Source organism: Falco punctatus (genome assembly GCF_963210335.1).
Source record: "Falco punctatus genome assembly, chromosome: 1".
Lineage (NCBI taxonomy): Eukaryota > Metazoa > Chordata > Aves > Falconiformes > Falconidae > Falco > Falco punctatus.
The window spans coordinates 90,369,541-90,394,322 of NC_137580.1; the positions used below are offsets into that span (position 1 = coordinate 90,369,541).

At 53.8% G+C, this 24,782-nt stretch overlaps 1 protein-coding gene across 7 annotated transcripts in view; it reads right to left on the reverse strand.

Moving 5' to 3' along the window:
* The window catches only part of SRRM4 (serine/arginine repetitive matrix 4), a 104,740-nt gene that overhangs the window by 19,722 nt on the left and 60,236 nt on the right, over positions 1-24,782 (reverse strand). For 5 of the 7 annotated variants that reach the window (XM_080394856.1, XM_080394854.1, XM_080394855.1 and 2 more), the window contains exons 1-3: positions 4,266-24,664; positions 1,793-1,876; positions 1,464-1,535 (exon numbers count right to left, since the gene is read on the reverse strand). In XM_080394856.1, coding sequence (XP_080250982.1) covers positions 1,464-1,535; positions 1,793-1,876; positions 4,266-4,615 — 506 coding nt within the window. In that variant the 5' untranslated portion in view covers positions 4,616-24,664. Of the gene's footprint in view, positions 1-1,463; positions 24,665-24,782 lie in introns of those variants that run through there. The other 2 variants (XM_080394857.1, XM_080394858.1) reach the window with 2 other exon arrangements.

Here is a 24,782-nt window from a genome sequence, read left to right on the forward strand (position 1 = left end):
GCCCCCTGTCCCTGGTGGGTCCCTTTTCTCTGCTACAGCCTCCATAGTCTTGTACTGTACTTAGACTCACCTCTGAGCCCCCACACTATTCCCTGGTTTTCTGTATGACCAAGTAGCAAAGGAAAAATCCTTTCTGTATAACTCCAGAGCAGCCTCCCAGCCAAACCAGCTTCATGCCTCTGTCTTGCCTCCTGGAGAATTCCTGGGATGACACCAGAGCCACTGTGCTGGTGGCCCTCATAGAAAACCCTGGGAGCATGGGGGGGGGGGGGGGGGGGGGGCGGGGGGACGGGGACGACGACACTTCTTTGCAGCAAGGCCTGGCCCCAGTACACTGCACAGCCTGCTGTGTTTCATCTTAGCTTGGAGCACAACATCCCGCAGAAGACATGGCCTCAAGTCCTGCCCAAAAGGGCCATGAAATGGCCTGTGGCAAGGTCAGTTGGGATCTGTAGCTGAAGTGCCATCAGGTGTCTGGAAACAACCTCCATTGGTCACTAATGCTTAATGGTTTATCATGTTACTTTTTGGGATCAGCTACAGCCTATGCTTGGCTTGCAGGGACATAAATGGGTACTGAGGTTCCAAAGCCAAAGAACATCTGACCCAGGACTTCCATCAGGAGATGGTATCCATAGAAGAGCATGAGAATCCCTCCATGGGAAGAAGTATTTTCAAGGAGTTCCTATATCCTTCTCTCTCCTCCTTCCTTTTCTTTAAGATTCAAGCTCAACTTTCCTCTCTGCAACCCATTTTTGGTAGCTTCTCTCTTTGGTTCAATAGATTATAAATACATGAACTTTCCAAGGGAGATAGCACCCACTGTTCTCTTCAAATATTGGTTTAACGGTTGAGAGAAAACAATGGCATATTTGCAGCTTTAAAATTTAATTGTGCTCTTTAAAAATGGGCTTCAGAAGGGGAAGGTGGAGGTTGACACATGGGGCAGGGAGCGAGGACTGAGGTGTGGATGTGGGGAGCTGGTCTGAGCCTTTTTCTGGTCCAAAAGCTGACACTTTCTGCGGGACGGGGGAGAAGGGCCTGGCACAAGCCCCGAGTGCTGATCCCACTGGTGTCCCAGACACTGGGAGCCACGTCAACCAGGGCAGCGAGGACAGCAGGCCGAGGCCCTGCAGACCTTACGCTGATTTGGCTCGCCTGCCTCTCTCCCCCCACATCCTGACAGCTCGTATTTATCGGGTAGCGCTGGGGGCGCACCCCATTTTGTGCTCTCCTCAGACGGAGGGACCCCGGCTCCGTTCCTCCTTGGCTGCCTGGCTTTCACCTCCCAGTGGGGCCCTGCCCTGGGTGGCCATGATTAAGGATCAGCAGTTTGAGGCCTCTCTCTGCCCCCTGGTGCTGGGCTGGACGGCAGCAATACCTCCCACCCCTTGTCCAACCCGCCTCCTCGACCGCTGCCAGCGGGAAATCACATTTTCAAGAAAAAAAAAAATAATAAATACCTGTTTCTTTTTCGCTTCTTGGAGCTTTTCTTCTTCTTCTTCTTCACAGGCGAGGGGCTGTATGAGGGAGACCTGAAGAGGCGGAGGGACGTTAGGGACCGCGGGGCTGCCCTCAGCCTCCCCCTGCCCGCACGCCCCCGCAGAGGGGCCATGGTGCGGGCGCGGCCCCGCTGCCCCCTGAGGGGAGGGTGACAAAATGGCGGCAGGGCCTGTGGGATGCCAGCCCCTCGCACCTCCCTGCTGGGTGTCCGCCCTCCATTTCCCGCCTCCCTCACGGCTGAGGGCTTCGTGCTGCCTCCCACCCCACACGCCGCCATGGCCGCCCTCACCTCCTTCGCTTCTTGCGGCTGGATTTCTTCTTCTTCTTCTTCCCCCGGGCTGGCGGTGGTGCACGCTCCCCATCGCATGAGGGGCTGGAGGGGGAGATAAAATTTTAAAATAATAAAAATAAAAAATAATTTTTAAAAAAATAACAAAACTCCCTGAATCAGCTCACGTGGGACTCACGTAAGCTCTACGCTGTCCCCACCTCAGGGAAGTCCAGGCCACAGAGATCAGCTTTCACCATGGACCCAGGGCACAGGCGAGTGCCTAATTACCCTCTAACGAATAATTTGGTCACAGTTTAAACGAAGTGTCTCCTCCACGGGTTTAATGGAGATATAATGAGACAGCTACTGTACGCCGGCTGATTATTTAAAACGTGTTTGCTGAGGTTAACGACTCCGTAACAGATTTATAGGTTTTGTTGCTCTTTGTAAATATGCTTTAAATAATTAATTGGCATTTAATTTGCATACAATAATTATTGCAACCAGATGCATCTAACTATAATAAAAGGCTTGACATATGTTAAATAGTAATTGATTAGAAATATATATATATATTGAGATGCTATGGTAATTTAATGAGATATGCATCTCTTACACAGTTGTTAAACCTTGAAAAAATAAAAACCTCCTGCAAATTAATTTCTTTTTTAAACATATGATGCTGAATCACATTATGTTTCAATGAAAAGCAAATACCATGGTTAAATTAATCCCGAGCACTGGGCTGAAAATATGACAGATACTCTGTGGCTACTCATTAACCAACGCGAACGCTCGTAAGGCCAGGCACAGCTGGCGACAGCCTGTGGATCCCGGGGTGGATCCCCAGATCTGTCTGTGGATCCCCAAATGGCCCCGGGACCTAGGTTTGTGGGGAGCACAGCCAGCTCCCCAGGGCTGATGCCAGACGGCTGTTGGGAACGAGGACACTGGGCTGGTGCCTCTGTCCCCTCACGCTGTGCCCTGCTAGCAGGGAGTGTGTGAGGGCAGCCTCGTGTTTGGAAAACACTGTGGGATCTTCGCTGCAGAAACAGGTCAAAAATTGAGCAGTTTTCTGCAGAAAGAACAAACATCATTAGTAAAAGTCCTAATGCAGAGCAAACGTCACTTTCAGGGGGATTCTCAAGCTCCACTGACCCTCAATACTTGCTCACCCAGGGCTTGAATTACTACCAAAATTACACCATCATAAAAAGCCAATTGCTTAATGCTTTTAATGCACTTTTTTTTTTTTAATTGCTCTGCTAAGTGAAGCACTTGTATGCTAATGCTTTGGTTGTGAACTGTGAATAGCCGAGTGCTTCTGGTGCAGTAAATCCAAGGTGCAACCATTCTGCAGCCCTGAAGAGCATCCAAATACTCCTTCTCACTCTTTTTCTTTTCCCAAGGGTTTCACCAACCAGCAGGAGCGCTACTAGGGGGTATGGCACACCTGGGGCTTAATGCATCTTTTATCTGCATTAAGGTAGAAGAAACGTGTTTTCCAAGATGACTCCTTGTCACCAAGCTCAGACATCTGCCCAAAGGCACCCTAGAGGATCTGTGCTAGACCAGGGACCTGAACACTGGTCTTAGCCCCTCAGTTATCAAGATGCTGAACCCCAACTCCCATTTGCTTTCCCCTGGCACAGATCTGGGCTCCCCAGCAAACGGGTCTGGGTGTCCCTCAGCCCTGCCTGGCCCAGAGCTATGGCCAGGCACTGCTGCGGCCAAGGGAGAAACTTTGGACCATGTGGCCACAGGCAGTTTCTCTAGAGCCCTTCTTCCTCTCCCAAGAGAAGGCCTTTTGTCTTTGATGTGTAAACTTTCTCCCTGCACTGATCTCACTGTAATTGTTTCTCTACGATTGTAATCAAAGTCTAATTAAAAATACGCTTTAGATTATTGTTCTGGTTAGCCTGAAATCTGAAGATATGAAACACACTTTCTTGCTATTTCCAGCATCTTTAACCAAAGAGAGAGACTTTAATCCCAGAGGCAGTTTAGCAGGCAGGGATCAGAGACCCTAGCTGCTTCATTTACAACACTCATTCATTTTTCACCTCTCAAGTTGTCAGGGGCTAATGACAAACCGATAACAAAGCTGTATCCTAATGAAGCTGATGCTGCTGATTTGATCTAGGCACAGGGAGAAGGGAATTGCTGAGGGTGATGCCCAGCCAGAGGTACCCCGCAGACCTAGTAGCACACAGGGATGCTGCCAGCTCACCTGTCTTCCAGCCAGGGCTACTCGCAAGGAGACTGTAAGAGCAAGACATGGAGTGGAAGCAAACTGCAAGTTTGCAGGTTTCTTCCTGCAAACATGCATGGGGGTTTCATACAATTTCATACATTTGCTGTACCCTCACAAAGTCATTTAAGCCAGCCCCAGCTCTCACAGATCCCTGGAGGGGCTGTGTAAACAGTCACAGATGCCTCCCCTGCCATCCCTCTGCTCCAGGGTGACCGCACTCACAGCCCTGGCTCCTACCTGCGCGACCTGCAGTGAGCATGGTCTCGCCTCTCCTTCCCTTTCGCGCAGCCGTTGGTGGTGGAGGCCTCCTTGACTGCACGGCCACTCAGCTTTTCAGCACATCTGTCCTCTGCAGGGTACGGCAGGCAGCTGAGTGTCCCGCTGAGGAAGGAAGAGGAGACAAAGAGAACAATAAAGAACTGTCCGTTTAGCTGGGCTTGTTGGCTGAAGGTTTCCATGTACTGGGGAATCCCCTTTCCTTTCCCCAGGTAGGACATGTGCTGCTGTGAAGGAGAGCTGCAGGTTGCTCTCAGGCCTCCTGAGCCCACAGTGCAAATTGCTCTTACAGGGTTCTGAAAAAATCCCATTTCCAAGCCAAGCTGTGCCTCAGTGTGGGTGTGCTGTGCTCAGCTTTCAGGGAGAGATGCCGCAAGCGTCATGCGGCCGGGGAGCAGCTGGACAGCCCCGTACCGCAGGGACAGCACAGGGTCTGGCTCCAATGTGACAGCAAGGGACTGCTGTAGCTAATCAAGCCCAGTACCTGTAGACATCTTCCTCTGTATTGTGGGGTTTAGCTCACCAGCTTTACAGACACAGCACTGGTCTTGCACTCGGGTAGAAAAAAAAGCTTTTGCATTTCAAATGCCATTCTTGAAACCTGCTATTGCATTGCTAATACCTTGCCACTCATCCTCTCCCCCTTGCCAGTACTCAGATGGAAACAAACTTATGGCAGCCAAAGAACAGTCCTTCTCCCTGCTCCTACAAATAGGGTGCTGGGCTAGTAGCTGGTCCTGCTGAAAGCCCAAACTGGAGAACCTGGGATGGTATAGCAAAGCTAAGGGGAACTACCTGGGCTAGGTAAGTGCCTGTAGGACCTCTAAGGAGATTGTGAAAGTTGGCGAGGAGCACAGCGAGGGCAGGGAAAGCCTGGAGTGAGAGGTCTCCAAGAAATGCTGGGGCTTGGGCAGGGCAAGCTGAAATGGAGAAAAGAAGCCAAATGGAGAAAACAAACCCAAACGAGCCTAAGTTCAGACACCTGGGAGCAAAGTCAGTAGGTTTCCAGGCCCTACAGATGTTTATTTCAAAGAACAGAAAGATCAATGGAAAGCCATAAACTGTACCCGGCAGGGGTGCTGAGAATGCTGTGGTTTTGGTGTCATCCGGAGTATGATTTGAATGCATAAGGCAAGCATCAACATGTCCAAGCCCAACCTGGCTGTGGGTTGGTACCAATGGCTTAGCTGACAGTGAAAGTGTCCCCATTTCTTCCCATTCTCATTTTGAAGCCAATCTCGGGAATGGGCTGTGGGGTTTAGCCATCCCCAGGTCAGCCCTGCAAGGTCCCACTGCTGTGTCTGCCACCCAAGCTACCTCCTGCCTTTGGAAAGCAGCATGCTGAAACCCCTGGGCCATGTGGACCCCACCGGAGCAGGGGGAGGCTGGGATGTCCCACTGCCAGCCCTGCAGCCACAGTGGCTCAGGGATGCCAGGAGGGTGCTTTGGCTGCAGAGATCATCGCAACCATCACACATTGTCTGCAGAGATAGGAGCAAGGGGCTGGGGCCAGGTGCATGTTACACATCTGAGGGGTTAAATGGGACCAGGAGGGTGGTTAAAGAGCAATATGATGCTAAAACAGCAGGTTAGCCCTGGTTAGGCATGGCCAGAGTCCTGCATGCCCCAGGGAACATCCTGCTGCCTGCTACAGCCATGAGCAGCATTTTTTGGGGCTGGAGTTGGCACAGAAGCACCTGCAGAAGAGGGGTCGTCCCTCTCTCTCTCTCTCTCAATGAACTCCCACTTTCTCTAACAACTGATTCCTTCCTGGAGCCCATTTTGTAATGCCTGAACATTTAAGGATGCGCATTAGCCAAATACAAGCAACAGGGGTCAGTGGGAGGAAGCTGGGTGAAATATTTCTGGCCCAGGACATGCAGTAGGTGATGGTCCCTCTGGCTTTAAAAATCTATTACTCTGCTTGTAATAAATCCCTCGGTCGCTTCCCAATGTCTATGTTATTTTTAACCATCCGGGAAGCTACATGGTTAATTGCTTTCTTTGTGTGAGCTAATTAGCTTGTGGCCTTTCCTGAACCCCTTTTAAGACAGTCTTCTGAGGCTCAATCATTAGGATCCATTAAATATGTCCCCAAATTAATGACCTGTGCAAAGTCTGGGCTGGACCAGCTCCAGCAGTGGAGGCAGGAGGGTTCCTCCCCGGGCTGGCAGCACGCTGGGGCACTGTTGCCTTGCAGAAGGGACCCAGGCACGGCAGGTGATGTCCCTTTCATCCTGGCCCCTGCTCCCATTAATGGGATTTGCAGGTCCTGGGGTTAAAACATATTGGCCTTGAGGCAACCAAGGACTCCTGTCCTGCAACGCACTTGCTAGGAACCATTTCTTCTGGGCTTGGAAGTAATTATTGATGGAAATAATTATTCTCCAATTCCATCAAAGGCTGGCTTCAATTCAGCTGAATGCTCTCTTCTGATGAATGCTGAGAATCACTAACGCTCTAAACTGGCTGGTAATCCCCTTGCGGTAAGCTCCATAGACATTGATTGAATATATATATATATAAACTTTTGTTGTTGTTGTTGTCTTTCTTGTCTTTCATGACTAATATAAAAGTGCTTGCAGTTTGGTGCGAACGATTACTGTGGCCTCAAAGGAGAGGATTATCACACCTTCCCTTGCCGGTCCCCACCTGCAGCGGAAAGGAAAAAGCCTCTGTGGGTGCTTTGCTTGAGCCGGCCCCCAGGAGGGCAGTGAGGATGCTCAGGGTGATGCAGCTGGAAGCATGGGGCTCACTTTAGCACAGGGCATGTGCTGCCTGCAGAGACATGTGCCACAGCAGGCAGGAGGAAGAGGAGGCAGGAAGGGTGCCCAAGGGTTTGCCCTGCTGGAGGGCAACACTGCTCCACCATCAGAGCAAGGACCACAGCCTCTCTTCCCAATGTACGAGTTGCATGTTTGTCCCTAAGGACATGCTCCTGGCCTTGGGCAGCTGTGCCAGGACAAGGCAGCTGCCCACCCGTCCTGCCTGCCCTCCAGGTTTCTCCAATTCCGTTAGACGACTTGATTGCTTGCACTCATTTCTCTTTTTTCTTTCTTTCTCCCATGCAGAAATCCAGCCTATCCATCAGACCTGTCTAAAAGCGGCATCCCTGCTGGTGACAGAGAGACCCCATGCAGCAGGGCACCCGCCGGCCTGCCTGCAGCCAGCTCAGAGCAAAACATGCCCTGTGCAGCCTCCTGCCACGGACAGCTCACCTTGTCCATTCCCTTTGCAGCAGTCTCCAGTCGAGGAGAGGGGTTTTTGGCTCACGGCAATTTTTGCCATCTTTTCAGTGGCTGGAAGAGAAGCAGCAGGCACATGGGGCTTTCACCTCTCCCACCAGCCGAAGCCTTTTGTTGGGGTCTGCAGTGGGTCTGCAGACAAGTTAGTTGACTTCAAACACTTAGTTGTGTACCTTTAAGACAGCCAGAAATTGTCAGGTATGTAAACAGGGTGTGAAGAATCGGAACTTAGAACCGCAGCATATGGGCACCTACAGCAACAGCAAATAGCAAGCAAGAAGAAGGACACAAAAACCTATCAGGGTCTGCCACCTGTACTGTCTAAGATATATAAATAGTTTGTATAAACAATAAAGGCCATTTTGTCCGAACCCAGCCACGCAGACATAGCGTTTCTTTTAAGTCCACCTCGACTTGCGTCACCACAGCCTTTCACTGCTTTTCCCAACCCAGCCAGCCCACCTCTGCATTTTGGCTGTCCCAGGTTTTACTTCCCTAACAGAATGTACTGACAGCAGAGGGAAATAATCTATTGCTACCCTAATAAAAATGAGGCAGAAAAGGTCACTGGTGGGAAAGAACCCAAATATTCCTAATTTGAAGGAAGGTTAAAACCACCCTAAAACACTATAGCCATTTGGAAGAGAATGGGGTGGCTGATGGCAGCCCAGCTGCAAGGTGGGTGGTGTCCCTGTTTATTTTTGCAAACTGCCTGAACTGCTTCCCATCAGCTTTTCCCAAAGGCACGTTGTGTTTCTGAATCCCACTGGGCTCCCTGCTGCTGGCAGTGCCTTGCAGAGCCCCACTGCCTGATGCCACCCCATCCTGCCTCCCTTCCCTGGGAGGGAGGGGGGGGCTGGCACGTCACCACCAGTTTGTAGTGGCACCAAGGAGGCCAGTTAACTGTGCTGCACCCCCCATGCTCTGCAACAGCTTCCTTTAGGACTGGACATCACTGCTTGGCTTGGCTTGGCAGGAGGCTTCGTACCTGGTGTCATACCACAACCCAAGGTGGCCGTGCACGCAGGTGGCAGGATAAGGCTACTTCTCTACAGATGCCAAGGAAAATGCAAGACCAGAGAGGTCTCACAGAGCATTTCCAAGACCTGGGAGATGCGTGGGGCTCAGCAAAGACTCCTTGTGGAAGTTGTTAAAGATATGCTGTGGCCTCCAGAGCCATGGGTGAGATCCACGGGGGAGTCCTGGGGGCTTAAACCAGCCCATCCATGGGGGAATATTCCCCCCCCCCCCCCCCCCCCCGCCCCACCTCCATCAACCCGCACAGGATTGCACTGCTCTTCCTGCCCAAGGATGGATCCTGGCACCCTTCACAGAAGATGGGGCAAAGGCACAAGGTATTTGCTGCCTCGGAGAGCAGAGCTAACTCACAAACCATCCCTGTTTCTCCATTCTGGGCTGCCATGCTCAGTGCCATGGCCAAGTGCCATCTCATCAGGCCATGAAATGTGGCACTTGGTGATGCACGCTTCACTGGGAGCTGAGCCCAGCGACACCCGTCCCCCCTGGCCCTGCAGTGACATGCAGTCAGTGAGGGTTTGGTGTGCACTTGAAATCCCTTCGTGCTGGCACCTCAGCTGCTGCCTTCCCCTGCCCTCAGGCTCCTGTGTCCCAGCCAAGCTTCTCTGCCCCAGCCCCCCAGCAGTCTCCTGCCACAAAGCTTTCATCAATCATATTTTTCCCTTGCAGTAACTCATCTCAAGAGGAGAGGAAGGCAGGAAAATTGCCTTCCCAGTGACCTTCCATCTGCCAGATGCTGCCACCAGGCCATCCCCCCACCCGCAGCAGCTTTGTCCCTTGACTCTATAGGATGGGCTCCAGCAGTCCCAGCCCTTGGTGGCCTTGCCACAGCCCCTCTGCCCTTTCCAGCTGCTTTGCAAGCAGCAGCGTAAGCACAGCGTGGCTGGATCATGCTAACCAAGCCTTTTTTTTTTTATCATTTACTTTGCACACACAGCTAGGTTGGGTGCTGGATACACCCAGCAGCCTACACAAGCAATTCGGAGGTCCCGAGCACTGACTGCGCCCGGCAGACCTGCACCAACAGCATTTCCAAGCTCAGGACAGAGTATCTGGGAAAAACAATACAGAAACTTTAGTGCCTTGCCCTTTTCAGCCCTGGCTGCCTGCACATTCCCATAATCTCTGCTGGTAGAAAAGGCAGGAGCGGCTCCAGCCACGAAAACAAAAGAGGTTAAAGCATCTCTGATGAGCCTGTTAGTTGTGAATGTTTCACCGGCATTAAACTGATGGATGCCCCACCTGGGGACTGGGAACATCAGCCCGTGAAAGGACACATGCTCTGTGGCAGGTGCACCGCCCTGCAGGGAAGTGGGAGAAACTCTGGCTTCTGGAGCCTCTTGCACCAGGGATGGTGTCATCGCTTCTCCTGAATAACATGCTGAAAGTGCACGGACATGTGGTTGAATATCCCATCTTTCCTTTCCTTTCCCAACCTGGAGGTTTTGGCTGCACAGGAGGGGGCAGGCAGCAGGTTGGTGTCCCTGCTGTCCCACATCTGGGCAGCTCTCTGCCACCACGGCCACCTACAATGTTCTTCTGCCCTGGGCTCTTGACCCCGGCAAGGGTGGGCTGAGCTGCTCGCAGTGTTTCAAAAATCCACCACTTTGTGCTGAGAAGCCTTTTGGCACTGGCAAAATGACCCTTTTATTTTCTCTCTTGCTCTCTGGCTTTGCTCGTCTGATTGAAAAAGAAAATGGTCAAACTGTTTGCTTGTTCCTGGAGAGGGAGGGGGCAGAAAAAAAAGGTTGTAAAGACATTTCTAAGCAAAAACTCTAGCAGATGTGTTTACGTAAAGCTCTTTGAAATATGCACTAAAAATACCTCTTCAAAATTGGGAGATGGCGAAAATTGTGCTTCCCACAAACACATGCACACAAACACCCCATGGCAGGTTCTTTCCCCACCTGATTCAAACTGTTATTATTAGTGCAGCAGGAGCCCTGCAGTTTGTTATTGAAAATTATAATAGCAAATCACCGAGATATTTTCCCTGATTACACAGACTCCAAGCCAGTTCAATTTTAATCTTCTCCCCTCTATTTTTTTCCGTGCATCAGCAGAGGCACCAGCTGCAGAAAAGTGCGTGGTTTTCTTGAGGCATTTTAAACACAGAAGAGAAATACAATTCTGTAATACGCACTTTTCATCTGATTTTGCCAGCCCTGACTTGCCTCCCCCTCCTGCTCCCGGGAACCCTGCGTCCCGCTGCAAGCCTGTATGTGGCAGCGGCTCCTTTTGCTTCTTGGACTCCAGAAATATTTAACGACCGCTCTTATCACATCCCAGGCCAAAAAAGCAGCTTGGCTCTTTATTTTCCAGCAGTTGATTTGCTATGCATGGTTGAACCAGAACAGAGGAGCTTCCCCGATGGAGGAGGTCCCCGTAGCAGACAACGCAGGATCAGTGCCAGATGCTTTGGGGGATACTGTGGGGTCGCAGCCCACGGGGAGGGCTCTGTCCCGGGCACCAGCTGGCAGCAGCGGTGGCTCCCGCTGCACAGCGAGGGATGGACAGCCCTGATGGAGCATAAAACTCTACGGGGGAAAGTGTGGAACATCTTTCTTAGGTAGAATCAGGCATGAGTACAAGCACAGCCTCCCCCTGCTCCCGACAGCTGGTTCTCCTCCTCTCCAGGGCCACCAGGACCCCTGTCCCCTTCCTTCCTGAGCACCCGGCCACCTTGCAGGGCTCGACATCACCTTCCCTCGCTGCCAGCAATCTGGGATGGCTCTGCCGACTGCCTGCCAGTGACAGCAGAGACAAACCCAAGAAATATGGCATGCGGTCGTACCGTTTCTAAAGGAAACCTGGACTGCTGCCCCATCTCAAGCGGTTTGTACAGCATCTTGTGCCTCCCACGCTGCCGGCTCGGAGGTCCCTGTGGTGCTTTGTGCCTGTCAGCACCTGCATGCTGCCAGGCTAGGCTTGTTCTCAGGGGGACAATCCTGTGCCTTTCCTGTCCTCAAATCCTCCTCCTTAGACAAACACCCTGCAGGTTCCCATGTCTGTAAAGGTGCCAGTTTTATCCTCAGTTAGAGAATAGGAAAGGAGGAGTTTTGGCTGTCCCCGGTGCCTGCAAATGCAGCCAGAAGTGCCAACATTGCCACGCTGCACCATGGCACAGCAGTCCTGCACATCCCTGATGCACATTTTGAGGGACTCTACTCCTGAGTGACCCTGACGTGGCAGGGACTGCTCTGAGGAGGGACTGGGGCCAAGAGCTTATGGTAAACCCTGCCACAACCCCACGGCCGCTCTCCTCCTGGCTGGCCACAAACTGCACTCCCAGACTTTGTCCCTGCCATCATCACCCAGGCAGCCTGGAGCAGCCATGGGGGCAGCTGCTCCCCCGTGAAGGGGGCAGAGCTGACAACTAGGCATGAGGGCAATCCTAAGAAGCTGTCATAGAGCTTGTGATTAGGAAAAGCCTGGGTCTGAGCTCAAATTTCTCATTAACCACTCACCCATGAGCAGCGCAGGACAAACTCAAGCCAGGACCATGGGCTGGGAGGGAGCCCAGCAGCTGTGGGTGGGAGCTTCCCAACACAACACTGGGAGCTAGAGGCAGAGGAGCACCAGGAGATGATGCTTAACATTTTAAGGAGGGTTTTAACAAAAAACCAAGCTGAAGGATGTCCCAGAAAAAAAATACTTCGCCACTATCTGCAATGTGGTCAGGCTGGAGAGTACCTTCATACCTGACAGGCTGCAGAGTGCCAACCACCCCCACCCCCCACCCCCCCGCCAGTGTCCCCTGTGCCACTGCATCACCCCAGGTTCAAGCCCAGCCCCTGCAGCAGCACCTTGCTTCAGTGCTGGCTGCCATGAATGGGGCCATGCTCACGCTCACACTCAAGATTCCAGTCCCTTGCACATGTTAATCTGGGATCTTTAGAGATCACTATCCTCCTGGTGGGCCTGGGCTCTCACTTTAATGAGGAAGCCACCAAGCAATGGCAGGGCTGGGCCATGGGATGCCACGTCCACAGTGCTTGGTCATTACGGGTGCTCTCTGTGATGTGCCAATTCCCTCCTTTGTTCAAACCCCCATGCTGTTTGGCATGGCGAACAGCAGTGAAATAGTGTATTTGCCAATAACATAGCTCTTTAAATTTTAATCAAATAGGGGATTGTAAGCACACAGTTACCCAGAGCTCCTGGGAGCGCTGAGATCACTTTAAAAATGAATTAGTAATAAGGCATGTTGGAGGCAGCAAGAAGACGGCAGGATTCACTTGAAGCAGCAATGCTCCCTTTGCCGCTCACATAAAGCTTTTTCCTCCTCTCCCTTAATTGGCTTTTTTTTTTAATTGCCACTGAAAGAAGAGAGGAAACACATTGGAGGTCCCAATACTCAGATAACTCCAAAAAAACAACCTGTCCACACAGCTGCCACCCGCCTGCGGAGCTGCCCTGGGAACAAGTCTGGGTGACAGGGAGAGCACAGGGAAGGCTGCTGCCCTATCGATCCAGGCTGGGGACAGGGACACTCAGGTCACTGCACCCCATTAATAAACCACCTCCTGAGCCACCCTGTGTGCCAGGACACAGGTATGCCAGCCTGCCTGCAGCTGGTGAACAGCAATGTCAAGGGCTCAGCTTGAAATGACTCTGACGTTAAAAAATGCTCGAGCCCCACCAGGACAGACCCACGGGTGCATACAAATAGGTGTCCCCAACCTGGGTGTCCAGGGGCATCACCCATGCAGGGCGGAGCCGGTGCCACTCTGCCCCGTGGGGCTGCCAGACTTAGAGGAGCTGAGGATAACATTTTCTGCCAACCCCCCCGTGCACCTGTGAGCAGCAGCCAGTCTGCCTGGGGGGTCAGGTGAGATGGGGCTCCCTGGACACCCTCCTGTCTGGGACTTGTCTCCTGAACATCCATCCCACCGTGATGCCCAGGGCCACACTGCCAGGGCCACGTGGCGCCACGAGGAGCAGGTGTCCCCTCGGGCAGCAATTAGCTCCTGTGGAAGGGAATTCAGCAACAGATTTCTCCTGCTGGAGACACAAGCCTGCAAAGTTCCCAGCCCAGGAAAGGAGGGGGCAAGTGGGCTTTAACCCCCCTGCTACATGCTGCCAGGGGCTTTTTATGGTGAGAAGCGCGCTTTGTCTCCCTGTATTGCATCTGCTGTGTCAGCTGAGCTGGGAAATTCCTGAATTGCAGCTTCCATGGGTGGGGAGGGTTTGGTTTGACTCCAATCCTCCTTCCTCATAACACCCCTGGTCCCATGGGAAACACCTTAGTGGTCTTGCTAGCTGCCCAGGGAGGACTGGCGAGGGGGTTTTAAGTTAAGGAGAGTTTCTGGTAGGTAAGACGGGGCCTTTTCTCCTCCCACTGTGCTCCAAGGAGGGAGAGGTTGGTATGGCTGTGCCATCCCTGCCTCATGGTGAGCACTGAGGTGCTCGGTGCTGCAGCACCCAGGGCTCTTTGGAGGTCAAAGCCAGAAAGAAACCTCCCTCTCCACTGCCAGGTCTTGTCCCCAACTATTCACACCACCCTGAAACTCTGAACATTGTTTTAAATCATCCGAAAAAGAAAGGGGAGATATTTATCGTCCTGCTGCTCCCTAGGGAGAAGGTTTGGAGGATGCAGGTGGGTCCATGGGCTCCTAAGCCGTGTGGAAGACCCTGCCAGGAAGGGCTGGATAGAATCATTTCGCTTTTTGGCACATCCATCTTTAATTGGGTGTAATAATAATTTTATTGCTTGCCAGGATTTGTGAGGCTGAACTAATATTTGTAAAATGCTTTGCTATCCTGAGCTGAAAGGCAATCTAGAATGACAAAGCCCCGGTGCTATTCACATTCAGATAATCCAGAATTATTCATAAACAAAATCAAGATTATGCAAATATATTCATTAGTTCTCAGAATACCTCCAGGAAAATAGAGGAATTAGTTTTGTTAACAATTATATATTATGTAAGTGTGTGTCTAAACACGCACAGACTCGCACGCTATCGATGCTGGGACACATTCAGCTGGGACTCATCCCGGAATCTCAGAGCGCTGGAGGACGAGGGCTTGGCCTGTGCAAAGCAGCCATCTCAATATTCTGATGTCTCACGGCAAGTGACAGCACCCAGTGCAGACCCCTGTGCCCACCGCCCGGGTCCTGCTGGCTGCTTTTCTGCTGCAACAGCAGAGGCACCCCAACTGTCCCGTCCACACCCATCACAGATAGCCCACACATGAAAACCATCACCTTATTCTAGCCAAAACAGCCTTTCCTACCCAAATGAGGATTTTCATGGTACATGCAGGGCTAGGAGGCTGTGAAGGTGGGATCTGGATGCAGCCCCCTCACTCAGGACCTGCCCTTTTTGACCTGCAAGAGCCCTCGCCCCGATGCAAGCTTGTGTCCAGCTTGGCTTTCCACAGTGCAACGCGACCGTCTGTCCAGGGTGTGCTGGGAAACAGGAGATAAAGGTGCGTTGAAAATACTGCATGGTTTAATTAATGCCACATGCCTTTCACTCCATAGGTTGTGTGGATTGTTAATTATTTTTATAAAGAAAATAATTAGTCCCAATCAAGGCAGAAGCTCTCCAGAATTACAGCTCATTAACTGCTCTCACATTTTTCTGTTCTATAAAAAGTCATGTGGTGCTGATGAAAATTATAGACCCTTGGAATCAGCATTAAATACAAATTCAGACAGTGTTACCATCCTATTACCATCAACTGCATCAACTCAGCTTCGGTAATTGCAGCTGGAGATGAAGGGCAGGGATTTCTGCTCTATACAATCTCTGAAAACAAGCACTCTGCCCATTAGTTTGCCGGAAACAATGTGACACCAAGCTCCAACTTGGCTAAGTACATCCCCGAGGAGACGACAACCACAAAGGAGAAAGGGGAAAGCAAGACGGCTTTGCTGGGGATGGGAAGATGAGGGCTGCTCAGGTTCAGTTCATGTCTGACTGGAAGTGGGGCCGCGTCTGCGCAGAGCAGGGGGGACCATGGGGGTCTGGCACTTGTCTACATTAGGAAGGTGAACCAGACAATGATGTGGCAAATCTGTCCTAAGGGTTGTGGTAGCAAAGCCACCAGTCCAGGGGATGGAAAGAGCAAAGAAATGCAGAGGGGGACAAGAAGCAATCTTTAAGCAGTGGGATTATCCTCATGGGACATGGGGAAAGTAAGACACAGAGGGATGCTCTTGTCAGGGATGCAGGAGCATCCCCAAGCATCTCCCTCTGGACTGCCCTGGTCTAGGCACCATGCTGGGGCTGGCTCTATTGAATGCCACAGAGGCTTCACTCAAAGCTTAATTGAAAGAAATCACAGCACGTTAAAGGGAGTTCAGGTCAAATCAATACCAATGCGGAGGGGAGGGCGAGCAGGGGGAGCAGGGCGGTGGCTGTGTCCCAGTGCTGGCTCTGCAGGCAGGGTGCAGGCTGTGGCCACAGGCTTCGCTGCCTGCTTTGCTGCTGTGGAAAGGCAAGGTGAGACCCGCCGTGTCCTCTGCCCTGTGCAGGACAAACCTGGCGGCAGCACAGAGTGAGGGTTGGCAGCGACAGCCCGTGGTGGGGAGGGAGCAGGCAAGCTGCGGGTCCTTGGGATCCTGCTTTTCAGTTTTCATTAATCAGGGATGAATTTGCCTTCGGTGGCATTCGCAGCCCAGCAGAGCCAGCAGCCAGCTCTTTGGCCCACAAGCCTCCACTGCAAAATTAACCCACCCATCTCCGTGGTGGCAGCTCCCACGCTGATGACCTGCATCCTTGTAGGGATGGGTTCTGGGGAGCCCCCAAGGGCAATGGGGTAGTAACCACTGCCACAAGGCAATAAATACTGGGAGCCAAACCTGCCGCTGGCACATGCTGCTGGTGTTGTGCCTTTAGCTCTGTCCCTAGGGGTGCTGAGTTGCTCCATGCTCACAGCAAGGGTGGGGTTGGGGGCCTGGCCACCGGGCACAGCCACATGGCTCCAGCACACCTGAGGGCAGGGATGTGCCTGGAGCACGAAACGGTTGCATCTGCTAGCCTGGACTCTCCAAAACATCCCCCAAACCCTCCAAAATATCCAAAAGACATCCTTTACTTGCAATGGCTCCTGAACTACACCTGGGAAATGTTTGGCAGAGCATAAGGACCAGTCCAAAATTGTGCCAACAACTTCTCCAGCTATCGGACAGAACAGGCCACCGAGTCCCTACGTCCGGCAATGCCCTGGGATCCAGGGGGAAGGTGCAGCCAACATGTCCTGTGTCCTGCCGAGCTCAACACTGCACAGGGACCCCCTGGGCAGCAAGGGTCCAGGGACGCTGGGCCAGAGGAGGTCACATCCATCCTCGATTAAGAGGCACAGCCTCCCTGATTAGGGCCATCAGTCCGTGCACCCCGGCAGGTCAGGCTGCAAAACGCCCAGTCTTGGTGATGAACAGCAGCTCCTTCTGTTCCTCCTCTGCCGGCAGTGCCCACCCAGACCCCACTGCACCCCCCTCTCCCCAGCGCGCATTGTCCGCCTGCCGCTCCGCTCCGGTGGCCCGGCACCATCACCCTTCATTATTAACTCGGCCAACGCGTGGCTGATGGGCGGACAAAGGCAGCGATGGGGCGGATGGCTGCGGCAGACAGATAACCACAGAGCCTGCCCCATGCAGCAGAGGAAACACGGGCACCGAGTTGCTTTGGGTTGCTTTTTTTTCCTGCACGGTGCTATCTTGGAGTTTTTTGGCAGATAAAAACATCATCCCTTGGAAGAAGCAGCGCTGAACCTGCTTGTCTTGCTTCTCCTCATCATAACAAACCTGGCTGGGTTCTGATCAAAGCAGGGGGAAATTTGAAGGGGGCAAATGCTTTACAGGCAATAGGTTCCCAGAATTAAGCCACCAACCTCGGAGGTAAGTCAGCCCAAAGCCCTAACTGCCTCCCCCACGGCCATGGCCACGGCCACTCTGCCAGAGGAGGGCTGCTCTGCTGGCTGCAGACAATGGAGCGGTGGAGAATAAGTTATGATATATTTATATGCTATTATACATTGGTGATATGTATGCACTGCTTTGGCAGGCAGTTGGTTATACAGCAGCTCCAGCTGACCCACAGATTAATTCAGCAGGTGGTCTTTAACTGTGAAATCTCACTTAATGCAAAAATATTTCTCTTGCTGGGCAATAGCTAATTCTTCATCCTGACAATAATGTAGCTAAAATCACAGCCTCTCACCCTGCTCTATTCTGGTCGTACCCCAACACATACACTCCCTAGCACATGTGGGCTCAGAGACAAATTCAATACGACCAGCCCATTACCAAAGTACCGTCAAGTCACCTCGCTGCTGGAATTTGGTGTTAGTGGCAGAGAAAACCCCTTTTCTCATCGTGCCCTGTGGGTCTTGGAGCATTTTCAGCCACCTGCACGCGAGATGGGCATCTGACCCCAACCCCAGAATCCAACAGTGCGAAAGTCTTTACAGCCTCTGCCAGCACGTCTCAGCCTCCCCTGCCCCCAGGGATGGGAGCAGAGAGCAGAGCAACCCCACAGACAGCAGGACCCTGCCCACGCTGCCTGTGACCCCTCTGCCCACCCAGGCACCCACTCGGCACAAATGAGGAGATGCCTTCCCCAGTGCCCCCAGCTTCCACCTCTCCCCACCCCCCCCGCAAAGCCCCTGGCTGGGGCTGGGTGGCAGAAGCAGCTGTTTCTTCTTTAATTACAAGACATAAATTAAACATGAAGTGTTAAACAGGTCATCAGTGAAGCGGTTAGCCCCAACCTCCCTGCTTCCAGACTGGGCATCCATCTCAGCTGGCCTGAAATACCAACAAAGTTTTAAAGTGATTTTTTTTCCCCACCTTTTTTTTTTTTTTAAGCCCTTCCTGCAGTTCCCACTGCACTGGCAGGGAAAGTGCTCCCGCTGCATGTGAAAAAATCTGCTATTTTTAAACTCCCAGTGTTTGTCAGCGCTTTCGGCTTGAGTGGCTGATGGAGAAGCCAGTTTTGCAGCACCCAGCATCCTGCAAAGTGTTGCATGGGTTTAATGCAGGTGGGATTTGTTGGCCTGGGTCAGGCTTTGCAACGATGAAGAGGTTTCAGTGGCCGCAGGGAGGAAAGGAGGGAAAAAAAAAAAAAAAAAAAAAAAGAGAGAGAGAAAAGGAAAGGGTGGTCATGCATGAAATTATTTCATTTCAGTGATGCGGGGTTTGCATTTGATAAGTTCATCTTATAGAAAAATGGATGCATGGAAAGGTCCAGCCACCAGATCCAGAGATGCAGGAAGGGATAGTAATGGGGCTGAGCAGAGAAGGGCTCAGCTCCAGCCATGGCCCTCACAAAGGAGAAATCTCCCAATCCTGGGACTCCCCCCATGCAGCAAGAGCAGGGTCTGCAGAGCCCCTTTCTGGGGACAAACTGCAGCAGGACGGGCTGCCCCGGGTGGTGAAGGCAGGATGGTGACAGCAAGGAGACAAGAGTGGCCACAGGACCCAGTGGTGTGCAGAAGCTCCTTAGCAACCCCTAGCATCAGGGTCATCACTGCTATTTATTATTTAAGGCCTCACAGCCCTAAATATTTATTAGTTGGACATCAAGGGAGGATGTGAATGAGTGCATGGGGTGTCAGAGCCCTGCTCTCCTGCCTCGCCGGGGACAGGAAGCAAGCAGGGATGGAGGCTGGCCTGAGCCAGTGCTACCCTGAGCTGGGCAGGGATGGTCCCGGCCCCACAAGACCCTAAACTGCCACATTTTGCTCTTGCCTGTTGCTCTGCACTTCAGTTCCTCTGTGAAACAGCCTCATCCAAGTGCTGGGACAGTCCTGAGCCTGGCAGGGAGGGGACCCCACAGCCCCCCAAGTGCAGCCCCCCAAGGCACTGGACCCAGCGGCCAGGGCTGTGCTCACAAATCTGGCATCCACAGCTGAGCCCCTGCAGCATCTTCAGACCTGGGGCCTACAACGTTCCCCCCTGCCCTTCTAGTTTCCCGTCCTCTGTGGTGCTGGTCTGGGGACAACCTTCAGCCCTGTGGCCACTTTTGGGAGCTTTTAGGTGAAGATGACAAAACCCCACATGACCGCAGCATGGGCACAGTGGGGAGATGCAGCACCTTTGGAGGTACCCCAGTGGCTCTAAGAAAGCCCAGTCCATGAACTTGGGTTTGCTACAGGGGCTTCCAAAGGCCCTTTCCCTCATTCCTTATGTGCCTGTACAGCTAAAGCACCCATGGGTGCTGAGCCCAGCCGTGCCACCTGGCACTCGCTGCATCCCACCCAACCCTGGCAGGAACCTCCCTGGCACACTGATGGGACCACCGCTCTGGGGACAGAGCTGTCCCCCACCCCAGCAGGGAGGCCAGCAGGGATACAGTCTCCAGCACCAGTCCAGTGGAGAAACGAATAGATGGGGCTGGGGGAAAGGAATATGATGATGATGAAGGCTTTACAAGCAGCAGCGAGGGGGTCTTGTGGGCATCCTCAGCTCTTCCCCTTGCTCAACCACCCCCAGCCCCTCAGCAGCTCCCGAGCTACCTAATTAGTTCTCCCGGCTTCCACCGCCGTCCAGCTGGAGCCGGAGGGCAGGGACAGACAAAAGCCTCCCTATTGACAGCCCCTCCGAGGAAGGGGCTTTTCTTCTCCCCCTCTGCTTTTCTTTTCAAGCCCTTCTCCCCCCGCTTGGGCTGGGGCCACAGGCTCATTAGCACTTGGGCTCGTTGGGAGCAGGAGGGGAGCAGATGGCAGCCAGGCGGCTGGCGCAGCCGGCCCTGCCGCCGCCTCCTCCCGCAGAGCAGATGCCCGACCAACAAGGGGGAGGATTAACGGGAGTGGGGGGCCATCAGCACAGCAGGACTGCCAGCGCGTGCTCCCTCCCCAGCAGCACACCCTGACACTGATGCCCAAGGGCTGCCAGCCCGCTGGGGATGAGTGGGAATCAGGGCCACCAAGATGTAGCCAGGAAGCCAGAGGTTGGGATGGGGGATAGCTGGTTTGCAGTCCATCAGGGACTCGCTGCTGGGCCATAAATCACTGCAAAGGCTGGGGGGGGGGGGGGAATTGCAGCCACCTTCTGCCCCCATTGAGGGTACTGTGACCCCCTGGCACTGAAGCACGATGGCTGTTCCTGCTTAGTCCCAGCATAGCCGGTGGGCACACACTGCCACCCTTGCCCCAGCGGGTTTGCAGCAGCACTGCCCAGATCCGTCTCTGAGATGATCCGCGATAGCAAAGCAGGCAGTGAAACTGCACTTAATCCCACTTCAGCAACACACTCCTGCCTCCCCCTCCATGCACCGTGCATCCCAGGGGATTAAGGGTTAAAGCACAAATCCCCTGCGCTGCCCTGATGTGACCCACTTAGACCATCTGGCAGTGAGGGTAGCAGGAACCTCCTTTCCCCCAGCACTGCTGGTGCTCACCCGACATCACCGGCTGCCCCAGGAGCTTGCTTTTCACTTAGAAGTGGATTTTGGCTGAGTTTCAGCCACAATGCTGTGGCTGGGGGTGTGCGAACAGGGAACCCAAACACCCCCAAAAGCACCCTGCAAGCCCCTGGACTGCCACCAGCTCCGGGTCCCAGGGGCACCCTGGAGCATCTCCCAGCCTGGTTGTCCCCGACACCGACAGGTTCCCCAGCAGAAAGGTGCTGATGAAATATGCAGCAGCACTGGGAGAAGGTAGGCTGCCGAGTGAAGGGGCTCCCAGCCACCGTGCTGTGGCTGAGGTCATGGCCAGGGAAAAGATGTAGGCAAAAGCCCAGCCAAGAGGGGGGAAAGGGGATCCCCGCTGTGGGGCCGAGGCTACAACGTGGCAGTAATGCCCATGCCCACAGGCTGGGCAGAGACTGATGGCACCTTGTCATGGGAGGTTTAAAGAGCATTTTCTAGTCACAAGAACTGAAGCCCCTCGCAGGGGGGTCTCGCAGCACCCTTATGGACCAGTGAGAGGGAGCGAGGGCACCCTGGCTCAGCAGAGGGGCTTGGGGCAGGGTGGGGGACCCTGTCCCTCATCCTATCCATCCCCAGCCCACTGGGCACACAGACCCCTCAAATCCCACCCTGGAATATTGCATGCACTGGAGAAACCTGCCTGCAAATGTAAGCACGAGGGCAGCCCCAACCCAGCCTCCCCATACCACCGAGTCCCTCATCCCCAGCTGCAAAAGCACAGCCCCGGACTGCACGACAAAGCCCCACCAAGCCCTGCTGGGGAAAGGTTAATTGGAAAAGCCCCTTTCCCCATCACCTCGCTTTTTCCTTTCACGCTGCAAACTGGTCAATAATCCATTTACTTTGGCAGAGCCCTGCTCTGGGTGCAAAGCTGTGTCAGGGGACAGAGTACATGCGCCCCCCCCCCCCCCCCCCCCCCCCCCAGCCCCAGCAGGACCAGGAGGGAAAAGATTAATGTATTCTTTTGTTCCAGGATGAGCCATGGGTTTAGCAGAGATTTAACCCTCCCAACCTCCCAGAGAGCTTGATGAGAATTTAGATGGAAGAGGCTTTATCTCCAAGACCAGCAGCAAGGTGGTGGCGAGGGGTGGAGTACAGGGCAGAGCCAGCTAGAAGTGGGGGGAAAATGGAAAAAAGTAAAAAATCACCTTCTGGCCTGGGGAACCCCACTGCTGCCCCACAAGGATGCAGGATAGAGCCCTTAGCCATGCCCAGGGCACCCTGAAAGGATGGATATGGGCTATGCCCACTGTGGGAGCTCCCAGCAGGACCCCTATGCCACAGCTGAGCTCCACGAGGGCACAGGCTCAGCCAGCAAAACTGTTGGAGAGATGGGCAGTGCTGGCCCAGAAACTATGCCATCACCTCCACTGCTGTGGGAAGCGTGGGGCTGGATCCAGGGCAGAGATCTGCAGTGTTTGCAGAGGACCAGCTGTCAAGTGTGGGAGAAAACAGAAATCCAGATGGTCATCTTAATTTTTCATTTGGCTAACTGGTCTCCCCATTTCCTGCTCTCTGGCACCACAGTCATTTGCTCTTAAATTAGCTGGGAGTATTGTCAGGGAAGAAAGGCCGATCTGAGCAGCAACACATCAAAACCTTCAGAAAAAACAAACCCAGAGCAGAGCCGGGCACTGAGACGGCTGCAAGAGGAGCTGCTGCAAGCCCTGGGGCCATTCTCCCCACAGCTGAGGAGCAGGAGCCAGCTCTGGCTCTGGCTCTGGCCAGGGTGCAGGCTCAGGGTGCTGGGGACATGGCTGTGCACTCCAAAGGGGACCTGCTGCAAGGCCCCTGGGGATGTGAGATCTGGCATCTCATAGGTGTGATCCTACCAGGACAGCAGCCTCTGGCTCCCTGCAGTGTCCTGCGTGGTGCAAGCCAAGCTGGTAGCCCTGATGAGAGGAGCCAGGGACCACGGTGTCTCTTCTCCCCCAGCATTTGGCTTCAGCCCCCCGAGCGGCCCCTCTGTGGCACAGGGGCAGGGGCGAGTGCAGCAAGTGCCCCCCAGACCCCAGGGAGAGCCCCGCTGGGGCTGATCCTGCTCAACACCTGTAGCAGCGGCTGCGGTGCAGATGGCAGCACCATGGGGAATATCCCCTGGCCCTGACTGGCGGCACATGCTGCGAGGAGACAAAAGGAGCTGGGCTGCACCGACACAGGGACCTGGCAGCATTGCGGCCAGCTGCACGGACCACATCCCGGCTTGGGGACCCTGTTGTGCAGGATCTGCCAGTGCCAAGGTGCAAAATGCAGCAAAGCTGAGCTGACAGGTCCGGTTTGCCATGTGCCGAGAGCTCCTGACCCCTGCACAGACAGTTCTTCTCCTACCAGAGCTGGCATTGCCAGCGAAATGGAGAGGCACGCGCGTTCGTCAACTTTTTAATGGAGCTGCAAACGCCCCGAGCTGTGATGCTCAGCCCAACCAGGATGTCCACGGCAATCCAACTTGCTGTTTAGAGCCCTGCATCATTCCTGGTCCTCAGGCCTGCTGTATTTCCCCCGTGCCCTAATTTGTTGCCATATTACATCTCCCACCGTGAGATATTCAAGCAGCATGGCTCACTCCAGCACATTCAGGCTGGAGAGAGTGTGTGTCAGCCAGCACCCAGCCCGCTGACAGCCCCTTCGGGTGTCCACTGTAGCCCAACACAGAGGAGGAGAAAGGCATGGTGGTTCCTCTCCCCCACAAAGCTGAAGCCCGTGGAAGCGATATTCTCCTTTGGAAGCCTAAGCCGTGCCTTTCCCAGTTTCCTACCCTGACTAAAGGCAATTGGAGAGATCAGAAGAATTCATACTCGGGCAGCTGGGCTGCAGGGGCAGAAGTGACCCCCACATCGCATGAGCGGCGGAACCCCCATTCATGAGCAGCAGGACCCCCGTCCCCATCACCGCTGTGGCTCACAGCCTTTGCTGGCATGGGAGGCAGCCGGAACAGCTCGCTCCCTGTGAGCTCTTTGCTTTTTAGTCCAGGCTGGACCCCTGACACCCAGCCCGCCACAGATCAAGCCCCTCTCCTCTACAGACCCATCACCTTCATGAAACTTTGGGTTTTTCCCCACACCAGATGGGGAGCAGCCAGCAGTGGAAATACAGAGCAAAGAGAGAGGAGAACCAGCAAAACCCTCCTTTCCTTATAAAAACAGTGTCAAGAGGATATTTTTAACCAATATTGAGACAGCAAAATCAAACTGGTCTAAATTAGAGAGCGGATTGTTGTGGGGAAGCCACACAGATCCTTGCCCATGCGACAGCCCAGCTGAGCGGCTCGGTGGGTACAAGCAGCCCCCTCACCCCATTTCACAGGTTTTGGCCATTGCTTTGCCTCTGGCAATCTTGGGGACACCAGCCTCCCCGGGAGCAGGGGGACAGGGCAGGCAGGCACCAGATGTGCCAAGATGAGACTGCTCAGCTTTGGGACCTGGGGGACACCAGCTGCAGAGTTGTCCCAGTCCGTGACTGGGTGCAGGCTCCTTGGGCAGCCAGAGCCTCCGGGCTGCATGGCCCTGGGGTGCATTAGCTCCCCCACTGCAGTGCTCCCTTCCCTGGGCATCGCCTTCCCAAGGGTCCCTGGTGAAGGAGCGATGCAGAGACCAGATGACCAGCAGAAGAACACAGCCCAGGGGTCTGCAGAGCAGTGATGGATGTGGCTACACTTACTGGTTGATGACCCCCACCACTGCCTGCCTCCCCCCCCCCACCCCAAACCCTAGCTAGAGCTTTCCAGGAGCCCACACTGTTCCCCTCGGGAGGCAGCCAGCTTCCACGCTTCAAGCACCACCAAGCCAAAGTTTTCCGAGCCTGGTCCCCTCCAG